At 30.4% G+C, this 23,848-nt stretch overlaps 2 protein-coding genes across 2 annotated transcripts in view; one reads left to right on the forward strand and one right to left on the reverse strand.

Annotated features, from left to right (window-relative positions):
* The window catches only part of LOC107447731 (methanethiol oxidase), a 31,978-nt gene extending 16,256 nt beyond the window's left edge, over nt 1–15,722 (forward strand). Inside the window, exons 3-11 of the mRNA XM_071178622.1 lie at nt 444–626; nt 2,955–3,075; nt 5,653–5,835; nt 6,598–6,779; nt 10,357–10,435; nt 11,644–11,765; nt 12,172–12,237; nt 13,503–13,648; nt 15,314–15,722. Of these exons, the coding sequence (XP_071034723.1) occupies nt 444–626; nt 2,955–3,075; nt 5,653–5,835; nt 6,598–6,779; nt 10,357–10,435; nt 11,644–11,765; nt 12,172–12,237; nt 13,503–13,648; nt 15,314–15,470 (1,239 nt within the window). The 3' untranslated portion in view covers nt 15,471–15,722. The remainder of the gene's footprint in view (nt 1–443; nt 627–2,954; nt 3,076–5,652; nt 5,836–6,597; nt 6,780–10,356; nt 10,436–11,643; nt 11,766–12,171; nt 12,238–13,502; nt 13,649–15,313) is intronic.
* Nucleotides 15,723–16,455: 733 nt separating this feature from the next.
* LOC107447730 (alkylglycerol monooxygenase-like) overlaps nt 16,456–23,848 on the reverse strand; it is a 33,873-nt gene continuing 26,480 nt past the window's right edge. Inside the window, exons 11-12 of the mRNA XM_043054708.2 lie at nt 20,021–20,103; nt 16,456–16,806 (exon numbers count right to left, since the gene is read on the reverse strand). Coding sequence (XP_042910642.1) covers nt 16,563–16,806; nt 20,021–20,103 — 327 coding nt within the window. The 3' untranslated portion in view covers nt 16,456–16,562. The remainder of the gene's footprint in view (nt 16,807–20,020; nt 20,104–23,848) is intronic.

Here is a 23,848-nt window from a genome sequence, read left to right on the forward strand (position 1 = left end):
CGATCGATCTCCAATCCAGTACCCCCAGAAGTATTGATTTGTTATGAGGACATGGAGGACTTTGCGAGTCGACAGATTTAACGTGCATCAGTTACCATTTACTACACGGGGAATCTTTGACCGGTGGGGTTCGAATCCACGAACTCTCGGACATGGGCCCAGTGCCCTACCGACCAGGCTATCCCGGCCTTTTATTATGGTAAAGAGGTTAAGGTTACTAACTAGACAGTTCGGATAGGTTGAATGACATCAGCACTATCTCTCCAAAAGTCTTCCGAAATTCAATAACATTAGTGCTACAAAATCAAATTCGTGCTCTGGTTTACTTGTAAAGTGATGCTATTGCCGAAAGTCGGCCAAATAGCGGTTAGAATATTTTTTCAAAGAATGGGTACAATAGCCACTGCCTTTTGTGTAAAATTGAATCCACCTTTCTCTTTCAGATCATTCATAGAACTGCTCTTCCTAATATTGGCGATGAATTGCACCACAGTGGATGGAACGCATGCAGCAGTTGCAAGATGTGTTCGGTGCGTCGTAGTTACTTAATTGCTCCTGGAATAAATTCGGACAGAATTTACATTATTGACGTTGAAACTGATCCACGAGCACCACGTATACACAAGGTAATTTGAATTTCTTGAACAAATATTTAAACATTCTTGTTTAATTGCCCTCAACCTTAGCCTTATAATCTCTTAAGATAATTTTCTCTATTATAAGACATAATACCAAATATGACATAAATACGAAGATTAGCATAATTAATGCAGGAAGACTCTTGTGCTTTGAATTATGATGTTGCTATGGAGTTGAAAATTAATGCTAAACACTTTGACTTTAACACGTCGAATGCCATGGGGGTCACCGGTGACCGAGAAGCCAAGGTTATTAGAAACACACAATTCAAATAAATTTTTAATGCCTTTAATTTTTTTAAAATTATTATCGTTACTAGAATGGTTTGAAGAAATTAATGCAATATAGAACACACAAAAATCATTTTGGCCAGACGGGCAAGCCATGTAAAATTAGCGTGGCATTCAACGTGATAATTAAATTATTATTATTTTTTTTTTTGTGGAAGTTGCAATGAGCGTTTGAGTGACTATAAAGGTGTTAAATAAACCTTAAATAATCCTCAAATTCCAAAAACAAGCATTTAAATAAAGAAAAAATTATATTCTGGTTAAATTGATTATTTTTGGAAGTATGTGCCAGTACCAGCTTTATCATATTTGGTTACACTTAATGAAAAAAAAATCCGTTTTTTTCTTACACAAATCTATATAGTAACTAATTCATTGACCGTCCTCATTAAAGATCTTACAGGAGTTTAACAATCGAGGAACATAAGTAATTTTAATATAATATCTTTGGAACTTATCGTAAGTTATAAGTTGATCAAATTTAAGAACAAAATCCAAAAATAAAACTTAGATCGTGTTTTACTGCAGTGATATAGGCTTCATGAGCCCCATTCTTTACATGTGAAACTATGTCTCTTTGACCTGATGTATTAGAAAATAAGTTATTATTGACCAAATGGCAACAATGCCATTTAACAGAAAAGAAGTCTTTGTATATTTTAAAGTGATGCAAAACCTATTTTAGTAATTTAAAATAACTGTTGAAAGAGAACTTTATTTGACAGTTTTTCAATATTTCGTTTATTTATTAAAATATGTCATTTGTGTGGCTTCTAAATAATCAATTTTTGCGTGTTTTGTGGACGATTTTATGTTCTAAGTTAGAGTTAAATGCGATTCTTGGTTTAATAGATTTGATTTAAAATAATATCCACTATTTCTGCACCTAAATAAGTAATTCAAACACGCATCTGTGATTTTAGAATTTTTTTTAAAATTGAGTCGTGACCAAATGCTACATTATTGCAGCATGACATTATCACATTCGGTAAATCAATGATACAAACACTGATTAGGAAGGCCCGGATTTTGATGACATTCGCATTTTTTGCATTTTTGGACATTTTTTGTCTTTTAGAGCATTTTTTTAGATTTATAGGGCATTTTTCTTTAAATTGTGGGGCATATTTTGCATTTTAATGCATTTTTTAAAGTTTCTTGTTAATTTTTTCCAATTTTTACTATTTATATTTTTCAAACTTTAATGAACGTAAAATAAGTATTGCATTGCTTTATATTTCTTAAATGACTCATTAATAATTTTAAAGACAAAAATATTTTTTTAATTCAATATTTTTACTTTATTTAAGGCATTTTTTGCGCAATTTTCATTTTTGGCCCTTTTTAAGGGCATTTTTTGCTCTTTTTAAGGGCATTAGTTGAGATTTTTTAGATCATCAAAATCCGGGCTCTACTGATTAGTATATAAAAGTGGTTAACAAATTGAGGCTCACCAGGCACATGTGAAATTTTTTCGATTTGAGAGCAGTTCGTATTTGGATTAAGTGCGGGCGATCGCGGCTTTAGAATAGAGTTTATTGACCACTTACATAAGAGGTATACGTTTTTAGAAATACGATGTTACATACAAAATAATATTCACTTATTAACTTCAAACTTGTTTTTCTTTCGTAACTTTAAAGTTATCTTAGCTCATTATTATTTTTAAAAAAATCATAAGTTTAAAAGATCTGACGATTAATTGGTGAGGTTGATATTTTCTTTATTGTTATCCACATTACTGTGAAATAAAGAAAATACCACGTTTTTTTAATTGTTGCTAACAAATTTCATAGCTAAGAAAAAAATATTCTGCAAAATTTATCAAAACTGCAGCTATGCAAAGATAGTACTTTTGATATGCTTTTTAAATGATTCACTATTTTGTTCAATATCAATTTTGGAATTCCACTTTTTTAGTAAAAATTAATTTTGTGTGAGTGTTAAATGCTTCTTAATAAGAAATATCATCATTATAATAATTATATTGTCACATGTAATAAATATCTTGTCACATGATTTTAGGTAGTTGATACCGAAGAATTTCATGAAAAGGGTAAGGCCGGTGGTCCTCATACAGTGCATTGTTTGCCAAGTGGTGATGTCATGATAAGCTGCTTAGGTGATGAAACTGGAGAAGCTAAAGGTGTGTGTATCTATTTCATTTTTTTTTGTTTTTTTTTTTTGCTTCATCTTTAAGTAAAGGTCTGGTTTCTTAGGACAAACGCCTTAGCTGATTTCCAGCTGACGGCGTCCTGTCTAAGAAACCAGGTCTTAATACAGTGTGATTAATTAAATCATATATGAGTATCATATGAATCCGAGAATTATAATTTTAAGAAACTATAATATTTTTTTATCAAGGTCAGAAGATTTGCTTTAGAGTAACTCAAAAAACCTTATAGAAATTAAAAAGAATCGTAGTTGATACGTTTTTAACGGGTGACTCAAAATCAAGGATTATAATTAGGGGGAAATAAAACCTGAAGTTTAAAAATAACAATACATGGCATGACTGCCAGATATTTTTGATCCGTCGTTCAAACATTGTGACCAATGCCTGGTTCGACCATCTTTCTGCAACTTCCACTTCAGTTTTAAACCACGCCGACTCTTAGTGGGTGGAGCTCATCTTCTTTTGGCTAAACACAGTTCATATCATCCAAAGGCACCTTCCAGATCTTTCTCCCCATAACTTCTTTTTTGCAACAGACTTAGTTTAGAACACCATTTGATTCGGTAAACTGAGTATTTAATGTCTTTTTATTTGGAGCATATTTTTATTTTTTATATTATAAAACCGACGTTGAACAGTCAACCCAATTTTTGGGTTTACGACTACTAATGTTCGACTACGTAGCCTTGTAATTTTGAACCCAATCCAGAAGACAAGGAAACTCCTGGATCAAGTATTGGGGAAAATTTGCCTTCTTGGAGGACTTTTTGATGGAACTAACCTGCATTTGCGTTACATGGAGAGGAAGACCACGAGAACCTCCCACGGTTAGCCTGACGGCAAGGGGACTCTAACCCATGATCCGTCTACCACTGAGGATATTTCACGTCGGCACTGTGGTCGGTGCAAGCCGGATGCGGAATTAGTATCTACTGGGATTCGAACCCGGTTCACCTCATTGGAAGACGAAAGTTCTATCACCTGAGCCATCGCGGCTCTATTTGGAGCATAGACTATTTTGGCTCTTGTGACATTGAAACCTAAATTCAGTCGAATCCTTTATTCCATCATATTTAATCTGCAAATTGCTTCGTATGTACACTGTTTAATCAGACTCCAGAATCGAACTCGTGACTCATCACTTTATAACATTTGTAGGCTGTGCTGCAACTGGCTACTATTAAATATTTATAACCCCTTTATCTTTTCATTTTAAGGAAACCTAACATGATTTGATCACGAATGAGTTGAAAAATTCGCGGAGAATTTAAAAAACAATGATTATAGACAAAAATGGAAACTTCAAAGCATGATAGTGGAAGAAAGTTTATGGTTTAGAAATAGTGATAGTTTCTTGGTTTAGCTACCACTGCCTAAAACGATTTTTTTAAATCATTTGCATGCATTATGGTGATTGTGATTGGGATCCATTTAATGTGAAGTAAATTTTCTAAATTCTATTTTTAAGAAAAAAATTTCAAAAATTTCAATAAAATGTTACAAATACGATTAACAACAATAACATTTCTTTGTTTTATCTAAAATCAAAGTAATATTGTTTGTAAAAGAAATTATAAATTTGTATTTGAAACACGAGCAAATTTTTTTTTTAAAATTCTCATTTGTGAAAAAAAGCTGGTCTTTATTTTATGAGAAGGTTACAGTTTGACTTGACAAACTTTTAAAGCGACAGTTTTGAAAAATTTTAAAAACGCTTTATTTTAACGATTTTCAAGCTGATAGTTAGACGTCACTAAGAAAAAAAATTTTTCTTTTCAAAAGTACAAAATTGCACAAAAGTGAGAATTATTTCTTGAAAAGATTAGTAGAAAGAATAAGTCGAGGTAAATAAAAATGTTTTTGCTAGTAGGGGTGACCTTGATGGTTATACCTATGAGAAAATAGTCAAAGATAAGATAGTCCATAAACACAGGAGCAAGTACGATGTTTTCATAGGTGTCCTTTTTCTCTTTTTTTTTTAAAATTTTTTGCGAAAACAAAATATAGTTACATGCGAATCTCAAAATAGATAACTAATATTCAACTAAATGATAGTAAATGAAGTTATGTCCGATGTTTACTTTTTAACACTAGATTGCCTAAGGAAGTCATTTTGACTGCTTTTAATTTCAATTAAAAAAGCAATGATGTCTATGACATAATTTCTTAGAATTTTGTGACTTTTTGTACAACATATAATTTTTTTTATTGTTCATATTTACTAATAACTTGTTAAATAACTGTAAATAATATAAAAAATTTTAAAAATTAATTTTAAACAAATTTATTTATGCATTCACAATCCTGTCATTTTGACTGCTTTTAGGCAATATAGGTATATACGAATTTTCCGTCTTTCTAGTGTTAAACATCACTATATATTTATTTAAAACTACTTATTACGAAGTCTAGGTGTCAGAATAGTTTATTCAGAATAGTCAGAATGGTTTAGTTTAGCATAATGTTTGGAACAGATTTGATTTCAAAATCTTAAATGTTGACGTTTAACTGCAATAAAGTATTAATAATATAAGTCTTCCTTTTCAGGTACTTTTGTACTATTAGAGCAAGGCACATTCAAAGTGAAAGGCACATGGCAAGACGAAAATGATAGTGTTGAATTTAACTACGATTATTGGTATCAGCCTCGCCACAATGTCATGGTTAGCACAGAGTGGGCTGCACCCAATGTTTTTAGAAATGGATTTTTTCTGGAAGACGTACAAAAAGGTAAATTTGCTGCAAATTTGTCTTTATTAATTTTTGTAAAAAAATAAACATTTTAATGTGGTTTATTCTTTTTTACTTCAAGGATTGAATCTAAAAGATTTGAAACTGTATATCTGATGGCTTACAGATAATAGGAAATAACACAGAAAACTTAATCACTATACTGTTAAAATTTTTTAAGCCTTTTGAGCCACATTATAGCCCAAATTAGAGACAAACTTTAACATGGTGTAATGCAGAGCCACATTATCTTGCTGGTTATTTAATTACTTTTGCTGGTTTGAGAGTCACATCACCCAATGATTGAAAACTATCTAGCCTCATTTCTCGGGCTCTAGCTAACGGTCATGGTAGGAATGCTACGTAATTTTGCTCTTGGTCAGGCGATGTTTACAGCACTTGAGCCGGTACTTTTCTCTCTAAACTTAAGCAACTAAATTGACAGGATAAATTTTAGCCTAGGTAGATTTAACGTTCACCTTGCTAAGCATGGATGCCGGTAATTTAGTCGGCTGCCAGAATCGAACCTACGGCACTCAGTTCTCCACCAGCGAAGTGAGCTACGCTTTTGAAGCTTCGAAAAACGACGAGCGCGATGTCGTAAAAAGCATAAAAAAGAATAAAAATCAACAAAATTTAGAACAGTCACTTTACTTGTTCTTCATCAACTTAGTGTCACTGATAGTATCTAATGATTTTTTTTAAAAAAAAAGGAATTATTGATGTTTTTATAAAAATTTAAAGATCTCGTGTTTGTCTTAGGTCATTACGGTCACAGTATTAACATTTGGGATTGGACTACCAGAAAGCGAATCCAGCGAATGGATTTAGGAGCAGAAGGTCTAATTCCACTGGAAGTTAGGTTCCTTCACAATCCTGATTCAGCCATTGGATTTGTAGGATGTGCTCTATCGTCCACAGTTTTCAAGTTTCACAAGCACAGCGTGAGTTTGATATTACTGATATTAAATATTTCTTTTATGGTTTGAATTTCATTGCATAAGAACTGGGGTTCAAACACCAGTGGCGGCTAGAAGACCACCCAGCTTCAGATCGATGGGTACTAGCTTGTCTGGGTAGTAAAGGCTGCCTGTGCGCAGTGCTGACCACATTGCCGCAATCATGCCGTTGGTCTCGAAATTGAAGAGCCTTATCCTCCATGAACAATGGGCTTTTGCAGGAATACTTTGCTTAATATTTTAGTTTAATAACCGTTGTTGAGCAACCGACCTAATTTTGGTTAATGACTACTAATGTTCAACTCCGCAGCTTTGTAATTTCGAACTCAATTCAAAAAGCATAACTCTGGATCAAGTATTGGGCAAAATTTGCTTTCGTGGAGAATTTTTTGATAGAATCAACCCGCATTTATTGTACATGGAAATGAAAACCAGGAAAGCCTGACAGCAAGGGGACTCTAATCCGTGATCCGTCTACCACTGAGGATATTTCACGTCAGCACTGTGGTCGTTGCAAGCCGGATGCGGATTCGTATCGACCAGCCATTCGTGAAGTTCGAAACCGGTATACATCATTTGAAGGCGAACGCTCTATCCCCTGAGCCATCACGGCTCTACTTTTTATTTTTATTTTTTATTTTATTTTATATCCGTCGTTGAACAGTCAACCCAATTTTGGGTTTACGACTACTAATGTTCAACTCCGTAGTCTTGTAATTTTGAATCAATCCAGAAAGCAAGGAAACTCCTGAATCAGTACCCCCAGCTGTATTGATTTATTATGGGAACATGGAGGACTTTCCGACTCGGCAGATTTAAGTACTTTTTCAGTTTAGTTGCATCCACGTGATTCATTGAAAGAATGTAAAATAGGCCATAACCTTTTTAATTAAACTTTAAGGTCAACTCACACATTTAATTAACCCTTTTTGACACAGTGTTGCCAGTCTGGTGACATATAATCCATAAACGTTACAAACCGCTAGAAATGTAAAACTATTTGCTTCTAAATGATCACCAATTTTTCGATTCTTTAAGCAACAGAGTGATAAAGTCTGCCTCTTCATTATGTATTCCTACTGTCTAAAAGTCACTGTTCTACTTAGGTTTAAAGTTCTTTTTGGAGATAATTTCAGCTTCATATAACTATTCCAGTTACATTTGACAGAAATTTGGAGAACCGTAACGAAATTCAAATTAGTTACAACCATGTAAAATTAACCCATATCTTGTTACAAAGTTACCTAACTTAAACAGCGAACTGATTAAAATGATATGTAAACGAAATCTGAAAGACAAAATATTGCGTCTATAAAATGATCTAAGAAAAATATTTCCCGAATAAAGGAATGTAAAAAGAATGTTGAAAAATAAGTTAATTTTTGTACAAAATATTACTTCATATAATATAATAGTTTAAAATGAAGTATCACGTTGTTCTGTATTGTCGTTTACTTATATCTAATTGAGAATCCGGCGTCCGATGCACTTGACAATGTTTGGAGCAATTTATCACTCAAAAAATATTTTAAAAGAATTTGTATGATTTAACGAAGCAATTGTCTAGAAAAATATTATTGAATTTACCCAGGTAGTTCAAAGATTTTTTAAATTGCTATTAAAAATTATACGAAAAGTGCATAATCCAAGTAACTTTTTTGGGAATGTTAAATAATACGTAAGCATATTTTTGGCAATTTCGAACTTCTCCCCTCTTTGTCAACAAAAATAAGCAATTTACAACCCCCCTTCCATGCTTACATAAGAAGGCTGCAGCCCCCCCCCCTTGGCTTTTTTCTTTGAATTGTACTATATACAGTTTTAGGATTAAATTCAAATAAAATGACGCAACTATGCATTAAATAAAGTTATGTTTTGGAAAAATTTGGGTGGAAAATTCATTAGGAGTCTTTTGTGTTCAAGATCCTTAACCTGTAAAACTCCTTGAAAAAAGAATTTTTTTTCTCATTTTTTCCTTCCCGAAATCAACTTTTATTTCACATTTGAAAATTTCCCTCACGTTATGATTTTATTTTAACTAAAAAAAAAAATAAATTGAAAATAAGGTTATTTTTTATCATACCACTTCTCTCTCCTTGTTGTTAAAATAAGCAAGTGATAAACCCCCTCCCTCATTAGATGCTTACTTAATATTTGACCGGATTTTTAAGAAAATATTTTGGTACATGAATATCATATTATTTGAGTCTAGTGACTTTTGTTTCCCGACCGAAATGTGAAGAAATACACTATAAAAATATTCTACAATATTCTAAAATTTAAAATTTGCCATTTTTTAATGTACTAATGAAAAAGTTTAAATAATTTTAATTAATTGAATTTCTTAGAACACAGTATATTTGAAACAATATTTATATTTTTCGCATTGAAGAGTTAATTTTCTTTTAAACTGCATATTTCTAAGTAAAAATCGATTTTTCTACCCATTTAGAGCTTGATTCTCATTAGGAACACTACATATTTTGTCGATGCATTTTAATTATACCACATAGATCTTGTTTATGCAACTGATCACAATAGTTTGCTTCCAAATAAAAAGAACCGTCCATTTTTGTTGGTTTCGAGCAAATGACCGAGGAATTCTTTTGCAACTGCTCTGATGAAATATGCGTTTAGAAACTTTGTCTAAAATGAGATAAAAAATATGCGAGTTATGGGTCTCAAATTTGTGTTTAAGAGAGGAAGTAACGAAACGCTACTAGTGTCGAGCCACTAGTGAGGAAGTTTGGATAAAAAAATATGATTGTTGTTGCTGTTGCTCATTTACGTCGCACTAGAGCTGCACAATGGGCTATAAAAAATATGAATCAGTTTGATGACTAACATGAATTTTGCATCATCTTTAGAAGTGAATCATTGCATTTCGATGGCGTTATCCTTGCTAAATATTCATTATTTTGTACACATTTTTAACTTCATTCTTTGCAATGATTCAAAAAATATGTATTAAGACTCATCATAGCCGAACATTCTGTATAAAATAGTGCACATACATTTTTAGCGATATTATATTAAAACTAAATTTATCGATTTGAGTTGAATTGTAATAAAATAATTTTATAGGTAATTTTAGGATACAGAAGTAAATAAATGGGTAATTACTTTTTGCATTTCACATTGTTTAGCATTATAATAGCTCAGCTTTGTGTTATTGTCGTTCTTAAGTGATGAACATTATGTTATTATAAGTTTCAATGACTGCTTTGGAACAGCTATCGCATATTTCTCAGTCTAAGGCCATTTTTTTTTTAAATTCCTTGAAATGTCACTGGGCTTGGTTCTTCTATTGCGTACTTCGCTCTACGCAGTATGGATCAATATCCTCTACTACGGGATTAGATTTTGACTACTTTGTTTTTGGTTACTGTTCAAATTTTACATACTTGTAAAATTCAAAGCAAAACTTTTAATTTTTAGCTTTTTCATCAACTTTTATTTCATGAAAATACTTTCAAATGTTTTCAATTATAACCAGAATCGAATTTTCATTTATTATCTAATATTATATTATTTTAATATATTTATGAATCTATATTTGTAGGATGGTTCTTGGAAATCTCAATTGGTCGCAAGAACTCCAAACAAAAAAGTAGCAAACTGGATTCTTCCTGAAATGCCGGGTAAAATATTAAGATACAGAGTTATTATTTGTGTGTGACATTACACTTGATTTCATACCTTTCATGGGTGGATATAAGTAAAGTTGTAGGTAGAATTTTATATCCACGATTTATTCTCGTTATTATTCGTTATTACTCGTTACAACTACGATGTAGGAGGATAATATTTATGAATGGATATTTTCGGTAAAATTATTAAAAATCGATTTTGTTATTTTTTAATAATTCGACAGTTTTCACATTTGAGGATATTTTCTTAATGTATAAGGGGATATTTACATAAATGGGAGAGATATCACTTGTTATATTTGACGCGTACATTTTATTTTATTTTATAACTGGCGCTGAACAATCTAAGTAGATGACTATCAATTGGTCTTGTAATTTTAAACACAACCCAGAAGGCAAGGATACTCCCGGATAAATCATCGGGACAAGCTAGCCTTCGTGGAAGACTCTTTGGTAGAACTAACCTACATTTGTGTTAAAAGGAAAGGTAAACCACGAAAATCTCTCCCACAGTTAGGCGCTCGGTTAGGGGATTCTAACTTATGATCCGTCTACCGCAGAATATATTTCACGTCAGCTCTGTGGTCGATGCGAGCCGGGAGTAGAACTCGTATCAGTCAACATTTATGAAATAAGTCTTCATAAACTCTAACATGGCTTTTTCTCGAAATATCCTTTTTCATTGCTCCTGCCTGAATCGTCTTAACATCGCTCGAAATACATTTTTACAACTCTTTTAAAAAATGAAATAAAAAAAATTAGATACATTAGGGAGTGTAAGAATGTCAAAACCTGCTTGATTGCTGATTTGAACTTGAGAGGTTCAAGTATCTTTCAACTTCTTTTGGTTATATCGCGCAATTTAACAAGTTTCCTTACACTCCTTTCTCAATTATTATTCGTCAACTTTCGATAGCCTTTTAATTTTTTCCTAGCTTAAATATTCATTTGCCAATCCACATTGTACATTTTTTTGGCATTTTTTTATGCCCAATTATATTAAAAAAACCCCGCAATATCTATACAATTTTCATCAAAATGTTCAATTATTATTTTTTTAATGGACTGTTATACATAGACTTTAAAAACTGTAATGCACCAATGCACTGCTTTCATTTAAAAAAAATACCATCTACACACTTGCAATTTTAATTAAAGTTTTATTAAAATGTTAAATTTTTATTACTTTTTTATATTAGGATTGATAACAGATATTTTGATATCTATGGATGATCACTATCTTTATGTGAGCAACTGGCTTCACGGAGATATCAGACAGTATGATATTTCAGATACAGAAAATATAAAGCTTACCGGACAGGTAAACAACGTTACTACTACAATGAAATTTTCACTTTATCTACTATCTATTTCGTACTAAAGTTTGAAATGTTTTGCCTAAAAGCATCATAAATTTAACATAGATATATTATAATAACCGTTTCTCACTAACTTACTGTTACTTTAGGCAATATAATTTTGCACTAAATAATTTTTTTGGCTCGATAATTTTGTTTTAAATTTTCATGGATGCTGCTATAGAGTCAACTATATTTTTCACTCTGAATTTCATCTTTAGAGTATTAAGAGTATCCAGCATCTATATTTAAGCGTTCTATGACGTTTATGTATATCCATGTTATTTTTACAGTTTTTTTTGTATATTATTATCTTAATAATTGTTTTACTTTTACCCATTTGCAGCTATTGTTTATTTTATTTAACAGGTATTTCTTGGAGGCAGCATATGTAAAGGAGAAAAAGTTATTGTTGTTGAAGATGCAGAGCTGAAGGTTAAATGCATTTCTTAAAAAATACATAAATTAATTGAAACTAATTGAGATAAAATAATTTATAATACATTGCAATGCAAATTAAATCTTATTCAGTTAAATAAAATTTGCAACTGTAAATTTAGCTTTTAACCAATTTGTGATTTGATTAAAAAAATTGCTAAGAAATATTGCAAGAATGAGGATACTAATTTCATAATAAGTAAAATACTTTAGGTGAATGAAAATTATATTTATCATTTTGGCAGGCAATAATAACTGTAATAAATAAGAGAGCTAAATTTTGTTGCTTTTAAATCTATTTGAAACACATGACACTTTTCAATTTCAGTTTCTAAGGTTGTCAATTATACAAAAAATACTCTAGCCCAATTCTAATCTAGAGATTCTTTAAAAAGTCTCAAATGTGTAAGATATTCATATTCTGTCTTATATAGTAAAAAAAAAACATGAAGTTTCCAATAAATAAATTTTACGCTAGTCACTTGTAAAATATTCTAGTGGTATCATCCAATTCTAACCTTGAGATTTTTTTAAAAGTCTGAAATGTTTAAGATTTTTAATTTCTGCTACTTATATACTGAGAACACATGAAGATTTCACTTTCCAATTTTTAATGCTAATCGCTTGTAAAATATCCAACCGGTTCAATTATTACCTAGAGATCCTTCATAAAGTTAAAAATCAGTATCTTTAAGTTCGGTTACTTCTAAATATATATTTATAAAACCATATATAATTTCTATACGTATGTTAGTTCGAAATCCGCCGGCCGAAGATTCCCCGTGTAGTTGGTGACTGATGCACGTTAAAATTCTGTCGAGTCGCAAAGTCCTCCATGTGCCCATAACAAATCAATACCTCTGGGGGTACTGGATTGGAGATCGATCGCTCTCTGATTCAGGTCAAAATTATGATCTGTGGATGGGTCCGCCTTATAAACAGGTGTGACGTATGGTGTGGCGAAGTTGATTACTTGACCATAGATGGCGCCACTGAAAAACAAGAATCGCACACTTTGCCTTAAAATTTGCTCGGTTTCACCAAGCAGGCTTTCCCGTGTGGCAAGTGACATTAGAACCAACCAACCAATATGCATGTTTATTATAAATAAGAAAGCTGAGTTTTATTGCTTTTAGTCCTAGTATATTAAAAATGCAAGTATAATTGTAAAGTTTGTATGACACTGCTTTATCTAAGCAATAGTTAGTATAAATTGTTCTTTAATTTTTAGGCAAATCATTAAATACACGTTTATGATTCAGGTTCAGCCAGAGAGACCTCATATAAAAGGAATTCCTGTTCGTGGAGGGCCTCAAATGCTGCAATTAAGTCTGGATGGTAAAAGACTGTATGTTACAAATTCATTGTTCAGTGCTTGGGATAAACAGTTTTACCCAGAGATAATAGAGTAAGACGATATACTTTATTTCGTTTTCAACAGGTTCAAATTAAATATAATGTTTTTTACTCATCCAAAGTTGATAGAAAATTTTTTCATAGATTTTATATTCTCAAAAAACTATTCAATGTTGAAAAATTAAAAGAAAAACAAATAATTGATGAATTGGTGAAGTATACTAAAAATTACTGACTTACAATGTAGTGCTAAGAGCATAATAAGCGCACACTACGCGAAAAAAATTTTCCTGGAAAATCAAGTTTAAAAATTTTTTGTTTTTTTAAAAATTCGATTATTTAGGGAACTGTCTGATTGATTTCGCTTGACTTTTGCATTTTGTCATGCAAAATTACCTCATTTAAAATGATGTAAAAAATTGAATTCAAAATCCTTTCGACCAATATTAAACAAAATAAAAAAATTAAAAAAATAATCTTTTGACTACGAATTTTATAACTGATCACAAAATTTTTTCAATTCACTTAAAATGGTCTCGAAATAGGTGAAATACGGAGAAAAAAAATTGACATTTAGGGGTCCAAACTTTGGACCGTTCTCCTTACCAAACTATTGGGACCATATTTCCCAGATTACGGCTACCCCCTATATTTTGGGGATCAGAAATCCGAGTCCCTCGAAAAAAGTTTTTTATTCAGAGAAACTACGTTTCTGTGTCTGATTTTGCAACTTGGAATATCGTCTGCAATAATTAGTTTGCATATTTGAAGTCCCCCCTCCGAACTATTAAGATTAAATCCTAAAACGTGAAAATCCGATTATTAGATCAAAAGTTATTCAGACTGGTCCGTTCACTTTTTTTATTCACTGTACAACTATCAATCAAAGTATTAATGAGGTACGCAAATTGAAAAACAGTATAATTTAATAAACTTTATTGTACTGTTCACTCCACATTCTTCTTTATACGAAAGTTCAGACTCTAATGATTGCAAGGCGAAATTTTTAATTCTAACTGTTATTAAAGTATTTTCCATTCTTATTTTTCTAAAGATCTTAATATCTTTTTCTTTTACTATTATTATTCAGTATTTGGCATCTTTTTCTGGAAACTATAAACTGAAACACAGTAGGAGATATTTCTCTAAGCTCACTGTTATAATAAACTCTATTTTCGGCACGGATAATTTTAAAAAGCGACGAAAATTACATTCAATACAATTTATCAATACCAAGCATCTTTAATTTACCTAAAACTATATTTAAAAATAAATTAAATTATTCATTTTGAGTATTTATAAGTCAAAATATATTTTATTTATTTTAAGTTCTTTTTTTACGCATCAAAAATTATCTTTCGTTTGTCTTGAGTGTATTTTATATATATCAAACCGTATAAAGAAATATTTTCTATAGTTTTAGTGTATCTTTTATTTATTTTAACTATCTTTAACTGTATCAAATTAACTTTAATGTACATAAGTGAATTTTATGTACCAAAGTATCTTTTACACATCAAGAATCAAATTTAAATAAAAGATATTGAAGTGTGTTTTATAGGTCAAATTACTTTACAATATCAAGTATCTTTATCGTATTGTAAGTGTAATTTGTGTGTCATATATTTTTTTACGTACTAAGCATCTTTTATGCGTCAAATTACTTTTTTAAAGTACCTTAAGTTTTGAAATACATTAAATGCATTTTATTTTTCAGACAAGGATCGATGATGCTTATGATTAATGTAGACACCGAGAAAGGTGGTTTACAGCTGGATCAAAATTTTCTTGTAGACTTTTCTAAAGAAGGAAATATTTTAGCACATGAAATTAGATTTCCTGGTGGTGACTGTACCTCAGATATATGGGATTAGTAAAACAAAGATACTTGCAAAAACAACAAGCTGAAGTGTTTTTTTTTTTTTGCTAGTAAAGCTGAAAGTTTTTTGTATTAATGTGTTTCAAGATTATGAAATAATATGTATCATTTTGCCCATTTAAGAAGTAATAATTAAATCATAAGATGTTTTTTACGGCAATTTTCATTCGAAGTTTGATGTTCTTTTCTTTCTGGAAAAGCGCTGACTGTAAAAGATTGTTTGAATTAAAGTATATTTTTCATTTAAGCGATTCTTGCTATAAATATGCTAAATTAGCTTTACATTTTTTATAACTGGAAAATTATAGTAATAAAATATTTTCATCTAAAAATTGTCTTTGAAAAATTGTCTTTTACAACAGAATATATAATAAATTACTATTAGAAATTGAAAATATAAATATTTTATAGATTTCGATTCGATTTTTCAGTACAACAGAATATATAATAAATTATTATTATAGATTGAATATGTAATAAATTTTTTTTTATTTTTAGATTTCGATTAGACTCAAGCAATCGTTTCCTAATCTTAATCCATTTAAGATCAAGTTTTCTACTACTTTGAAGAAGTATTATTTCAATTATTATTACATGTATCATTTACTTAATTGATATTTTTAACAACTGCAATAACTTTATTCAGATTTAATATAAAATAATATAACACATACGAATCTTACAAAAGGTGATGTTTTTTTTGTATAAAATAAATCTTCTCTTTTATACTCTTTTTAATAGACTATTCTCAATACCAAAATGCTAATATTTGCCATACATATTAGTTCTTCCTCAGCGTAACATGTGAACTAGATTTTTAAAATCGATATATTTTCCTTTAAATGGAGAAATTCTATAAATTAATGGAGAATTTACTGACAGCATAAATACCAAGAACTGTTTTCGACTATCTCGAACTTTTATTGATTATGATTTCAGAGATATATTTTTATCTCTTCAGCTACTCATTGTACTAAATAAAAATTTAAAAAGTAATTTTATTTTTTATTTAATATCAGGTTAAATGTAATAGGTACAACTTTTAGAAAAGCTTTTTCACAAAGAAAAATGTAATCAGAAATTAATTTTATATTGTTTTGAATCGATCTCCCAAAATCATACGTCGTAAATGTTTTCCCTTAATGGATACTTCCAGAGTACAATAAGCTAACCAAAAAATGAGAGAAATTAATTGAATTGCTTGAATCATCATCACTGGAAGCCATCTTGCTTGAATAATGGAAGTGGTAATTTTCGAATATTGAAGCAAATAGTATTCAATAGCGAAGTGCAGCAGGCATCTGATTAACTCCACCTTTGGAAAATAAGTCCTAAAAATAGAATTTTTTAAAAAAAAAACTGATTTTTTAAAATGCGAATGTTGAGATAGAAGAATGAATTTTCTTGTTAAAGCAGAAATTTTTATGATAAGGTAAAGCCAGGAAAATTTCAACTTAAAGAATGTTGGGTAAAACAGAACAAAATTAAATGGGTAAAATGGTTTTTAAATTATCCAAATTTAAGATGTCGTAAAATTAAAATTGATTTCTCGTTAGCTACTCGATCGATTTAAGTCACATTTTATATTTTACCATTTAACATGTCACGTCATATGTTTGCCATTTAAAATGACTGTGAGAAAATTTATGCTGTCAAATTTTTTTCGACTATTATAGAATAAAATAATATCAAACAATACATAACAATTAAAAATTATTCTTCACTTGGAATTTTCTTTGGATAAACGAATTTTATAACTGAGTGAAAATTTTTAAGTTGTTTAAACAGTTTTTGAGAAATAGGGAATTACGTAAAATGTGAAATAAACATTAAATGGTCTAAACTTTAAATTGCTCTCCAGCCTAAAACTATTGTGGGCATATTTTCTGGATTGCGTTTACCCCATACTCTGAAGGTCGAGAATCCAAATCTGTCAAGAAAAAAAGGTGTTTTTAAAGAGATGGTATGCTTTTGTGCTTGATATCGTAACTTAAAATATCGTCTGCACTAATTAGCATATTTAGGGTTAGGACCTCGAACCCTTAAGATAGTCCTAATGCATGAAAATGATTCTGTTTGTTACTTTTTTAAGCACTGAACAACAGTAGTGTCTGCAATGCGCACTTGAGAGCACGTTATTTGTTGTCAAGACAAGTGTTCAATCTTTCATAGCTCTTCTTCTGAATTTCTATTTCATGATAAGAGTTAAGTCAAACGATTTCTAATAAGCTACCGAACTTTTAGCTAACGATTCGAACACCAACGATTTTTTCAGGAAACTATCAATTTTAAATAAATATCTGTGCAATAAATTTAACCAAATATAGGTGAGTTAGCTCACTTGCTACATTCGGAGTGAAAGGGCATTGTTCTTATTCTTGTGCAGATATCAGAGTAGTCAAACGAAGGGTCAATAAAAGTATAGAAACTAAGCAAGGATATCCAATCCATTTCTGAAAAAAATATTTTCGTCGATTCTTTACTATTTTTTTACATTTAAAACTCCTTTTGCGATCCTAATCAATCATTAAGTTGAAATATTAATTTCTATCAATATTTGTTTGCAAATACATTCCAATAAAGTCATTTAAATTCCATCATTATTGTTAATGATCGGATTACAGTTATTAATAACAATGCCACTTTCCCATGTAAGCAATATATCTCTTATGTACGGACAGAGAGCTTTCTTGGTTTTATTATGATTGTTCTTTAAAATAAAAGCATAGTAACAAAATAATAAGGAATATCCTTAAAAAAAACTTTTTCAGCATTTTAATTGGATAGTTCTGTAAAATAACGATATTTACATATTTTACAATTATTCAGTTGAAACGTGTGCAAGTTTTCCTATATTTACCTTAAATGTTTCTTATTCAGGCCTTTGAATCTATGTTAGCTTGCGTTTTTAATATGATTATTCAAATGATGATTATTCAAAATTTAAAAAAATGGTCATTTATTGATTGTTTTTTCATTTATTGATTGATTTTTATAGGAAAGAAATCTTGGTACCTTTAATGTAGTACCTAAGTGGTAACTTTATATTTTTATAGCTCAGCAGCTGTATAGCACTTCGAAAAATAAGAAATGCCAGAATTTCCGACGAAAGTTATGAAGAAAAATATTAAAAAAATAATGAAAAAATACATCAAGCTAGTTTTTAAACCGAAGTGACTGGGTGGCGCAGTTGGTTTGTCGTCTGCCTTATGAGCCCAAGTCTGCGGGTTCGATCCCCGACCCAGACACCTGATTTTCGGGATGCAGAAAATCCTCAGCGGCCATGTCGTATGATTATGCGGCATGTAAAAGATCCCTGGAGTGCCTTATTGGCTCTTGGCATTTCCGGCAAAATTAAATTCCTAGTGCACTTTAGCATCCAAATAGAGTCTCGGTGCTGCCATCTAGNTTTTTCTAATTGAAATTAAAAGCAGTCAAAATGACTTCCTTAGGCAATCTAGTGTTAAAAAAACTTTTTCAACATTTTAATTGGATAGTTCTGTAAAATAACAATCTTTACATATTTTGCAATTATTCAGTTGAAACGTGTGCAAGTTTTCCTATATTTACCTTAAATGTTTCTTATTCAGGCCTTTGAATCTATGTTAGCTTACGTTTTTAATGTGATTATTCAAATGATGATTATTCAAAATTATGATTATTCAAAATTTAAAAAAATGGTCATTTATTGATTCATTTATTGATTGTTTTTTCATTTATTAATTGATTTTTATAGGAAAGAAATCTTGGTACCTTTAATGTGGTACCTAAATGGTAACTTCATATTTTTATAGCTCAGCAGCTGTATAGCACTTCGAAAAATAAGAAATGTCAGAATTTCCGAAGAAAGTTATGAAGAAAAATATTAAAAAAATAATGAAAAAATACATCAAGCTAGTTTTTAAAACCGAAGTGGCTGGGTGGCGCAGTTGGTTTGTCGTCTGCCTTCTGAGCCCAAGTGTGTGGGTTCGATCCCCGGCCCAGACACCTGATTTTCAGGATGCAGAAAATCTTCAGCGGCCATGTCGTATGATTATGCGGCATGAAAAAGATCCCTGGAGTGTCTTATTGGCTCTTGGCATTTCCGGCAAAATTAAATTCCTAGTGCACTTCAGCATCCAAATGGTGTCTCGGTGCTGCCATCTAGTGTGGCAGAAACTAGACGTCCAAATTAACATGACCAACGGTATCTCACCCATTGTGGTGGTCCTGAAAGAGTGGATACCACCTCTGGAGAACGCAATAGGTCTGCTTATCGGCAGCTCATTGGGAAAAGTTTTTAAAACCAAGACTTATGTGTACTTTCTCAATTTTTTGTCAAGATATATTAGTGCAATCGGGAAATACCTCTGTTGAAAGTTGAAAATTTACTGTTTCACAGTTATCCATAAACGACGTTAAATCATGAAATTTGAAATCTTGCGAATGTTGTAAAAAAGGACAAATTAAGAATGGAACTTAATAGCTTAATCATCTACAGTTGAATTACAGTTATTGTACAGATTATTTTGTATGTTGTATATTGTATTGTCGAATAATATTTACCTCTTATCCAGAAGAATCCCAATTGCGTATAAAGAGAATATTTCTTCAATGACAGCTACATTAAATACTAAACGGGGAAGTGCCTGTGGGGATAAAGCGAATGAGATTTTCAATTATTAATATCCTCATTTAAATCAGTAAATGTTTTGTTAAAATTGCAACAGTAAAATAAGTCTAAAATAATAATAAGTTTAAAATCCACCCAAAAGTTAAAATTATTATTAATTTAAAAAATACAGTGTATGTGATGCGTTAATTTTTTTTGTCATTTTAGCGCGTACTTTTGGATTGCGCAAATTATAAATTGTCTAATACAGGGTTGACCAACAGGTAACGATTGCAGTTGTGCTTTTTATAATGTTTCAAATATTTGCAAAAATTTCATAACAATAGTCTCCTTGTCACAAAATTTCATAACAATAGTATCTTTGTCACAAAATTCCATAGCAATAGTCTCATTGTCACAAAATATAACAGTAGTATGATTGTCACAAAATATCATAGCAATAATCTCATTATCACAAAATGTAGCAATAGTCTCATTGTCACAAAATATCATAACAATGGTCTCATTGTGACAAAATTCCATAATAATAGTCTCATTGTCACAAAATATCATAACAATGGTCTCCTTGTCACAAAATTCCATAACAATAGTCTTTTTGTCACAAAATATAACAATAGTTCATTGTCACAAAATATCATAGCAATAATCTCATTATCACAAAATGTAACAATAGTCTCATTGTCACAAAATATCATAACAATGGTCTCATTGTCACAAAATTCCATAACAATAGTCTCATTGTCACAAAATATCATAACAATGGTCTCCTTGTCACAAAATTCCATAACAATAGTCTTTTTGTCACAAAATATAACAATAGTTCATTGTCACAAAATATCATAGCAATAATCTCATTATCACAAAATGTAACAATAGTCTCATTGTCACAAAATATCATAACAATGGTCTCATTGTCACAAAATTCCATAACAATAGTCTCATTGTCACAAAATATCATAACAATGGTCTCCTTGTCACAAAATTCCATAACAATAGTCTTTTTGTCACAAAATATAACAATAGTTCATTGTCACAAAATATCATAGCAATAATCTCATTATCACAAAATGTAACAATAGTCTCATTGTCACAAAATATCATAACAATGGTCTCATTGTCACAAAATTCCATAACAATAGTCTCATTGTCACAAAATATCACAGTAGTTCATTGTCACAAAATATCATAGCAATAATCTCATTATCACAAAATGTAACAATAGTCTCAGTGTCGCAAAATATCATAACAATGGTCTCATTGTCACGAAATTTCATAAGACTAGTATCATTGTCACAAAATATCTTAACAATAATCTAATTTTCACAAAATTTCGTAACAGTCTCAATTGATTTCGACTATATATGTCTATCGGGAAAAAATATGGAAAAATTTAGTGCTTCAGAAAATGCATTTTAAAGCTTATTATTGATATAGTTGTTTCTTTTCATCATTTCACAATCAGTTGCTTTCATATACTCATCTGAAATATTTATAAGTAAGTGATAAACAGTAAATGATAAATTTTCCTATGATTCCTATTTTATTTAAATAGGAATTTAATTTGTTTGAAAGTGTATTTAACTATATAAATTTTTGAACAATTCAAATAAAATTTAGGAAATTGGTAGTCCAATTTTCTGGTGAATAGAATTGGCACTTTTGGTTTCGTTAATCAGCTATTACGTGTCTTCAAATTTTCAAAAAAATAAAACATTTTTAGCCTAACCGATTTCAAAACTCTGTTCTTTTAAAAAAAAAGTAATAAATAAAAAGTTGTTAACTTTAAGGAAATTGGCCATTTTAACGTATGCAGTCTACTTTGTTGTTTAAAGTAATCTATAAAATTTTGAAAGATAAAAATTTGGAATGCATTGTATTATTATTATTTCTTTTGTAAAACAGGTTTTCTTTAATTTAAACGCATATTATTCATTTCATTCTGTAGAGTGTAATCCGTATAAAGTGATTCAACAATCAGAATGTTAACATATTGAATAAATTTTGTTTAATAGATTGATAACTTGATATTTATTTAAGTAAACGAATTAAGCTATGATATAAAATTAAAGCTAGATGAAAAATATCACATGTCTTTGTTTACCTGATACATAAAAATAGGGAAATAAAACTAAAATCGCCAAATCATTGCAAGAAAGAATCCTTGAGAAAAAAGAATCATTGCTTAAAATGTAAATCTTGATGCATATTTAATATTTTTTTGAAACCATAGTTAGAATTAAAAGTTTAAAAAATTAAAATTACTTCAGAAAAATTGAGGCGAAAAAAACCAATTTTAATTTTACTGACCCAAAAAATTAGATTTCTAGCATAAAAATGAATAAAAACTCATTTTTTGGTGCTCACGACTTAAAAAATAAATAAAACAGCATGGATCTAAGATATATCACAACTTTAAAATATGTCACGGACAATGTTTATTGGCTCATTCTCTAAAATTTCTTTTTTATCGCTCCAAATAAGCTTTTTTCGATATCCAATGCAAAAAAACTACTCCAAATCATATCCAACATTCTCCCTTTTTTTCATTGCAACAGTGCTACCAGAAGATTTTCCTCCAAGCGAACGATACCAAGAGCACAAAAGTGCGCATGGTTGTTGATTGTCTATTCGAGATTCCTTTCTTGGATCATCGGCAAAAGAGATTGGACCATTTGTTTTTTGCCACTATGGTTTAGATTTCGAGAGCAATTTTTTTTAATTGCTGGCATATTGATTTGTGTTACCTGGTGTGTATACAATGTTGATCATGCCAAAATTCCTAGCTATCCCGGCATGTCAGCTCATCTCGATACCCGGGAATCTTATTTTATTCATATGAATGCTGATTCTCTTGAGCTCTCTCACGATTTCTCCATAGCACGTGAAACTGCATTTTGCCCTGATTTTCCCCTCTCGGCCACTGCGGTTTTCATGGTTTTGTTTTTATTTACTCTTTTATTTTCTATTTCACTCTCAGGTTTTACAGTTTTATTTTTCACTTTTCGTTGGCAACTTCACATTTTCTGTTTCAAATGACTTTTGTTTTCTTCATTTACGCCTGGCGAGTTTTTAGAATGGGTGCTTGTTTTTGAGAGCTCAAAACATGTTGACTTTCATTAGCAGCTTCATTTTTTTTAAGCCAATGAAATTTTTGCCATCAAGAAGATGATCATTATTTTGATCAGAATTTTATGCTCACGAAAGCAAACATCTGTATATTATTTTTTTAACAGGATTCATGCGCTCCTTAAAGCATTAAAAAAACCTTGGCCTCTATATTAAAATTATGAAGCTATGTTTAACTTTAAAATTAAAATTTCAGCATTTAAGATTTTGTAACCAGATTTTTGGAGTTATTGAAATAGATTATTGAATGTTGCTATGATTATAAACACTATAAAATACATTTAACTTCCTAGTTTTGCTGCCACCATTGCAGTTTTCTAAGCACCTGACTGGCTTTGTTTAAAAGGTATTTGGCATATGTAGTAATGGTAAGAACCGTAAAGTAAATTTGTAATAAAAGAAATTAGAAATTAAGCATTAATTACTATATTAGTATAGTGACATTTTGTGATAAATTTAGCTGATAGTCATTGAAGAAAATGCTGAGCGAATTTACGAAAATCCGCATCAGAATGTATAGAAACATTCAGACGCTGTTTGCAAATTATCTTTATCCAAAGAAAACCACTAAACTTGTGACACAAAAAAATCAGACACAAAACCGTACTTTCTCAGAATAAACATATCTTTTTTTT

The sequence above is a fragment of the Parasteatoda tepidariorum genome, chromosome 3, assembly GCF_043381705.1.
Source record: "Parasteatoda tepidariorum isolate YZ-2023 chromosome 3, CAS_Ptep_4.0, whole genome shotgun sequence".
NCBI lineage: Eukaryota > Metazoa > Arthropoda > Arachnida > Araneae > Theridiidae > Parasteatoda > Parasteatoda tepidariorum.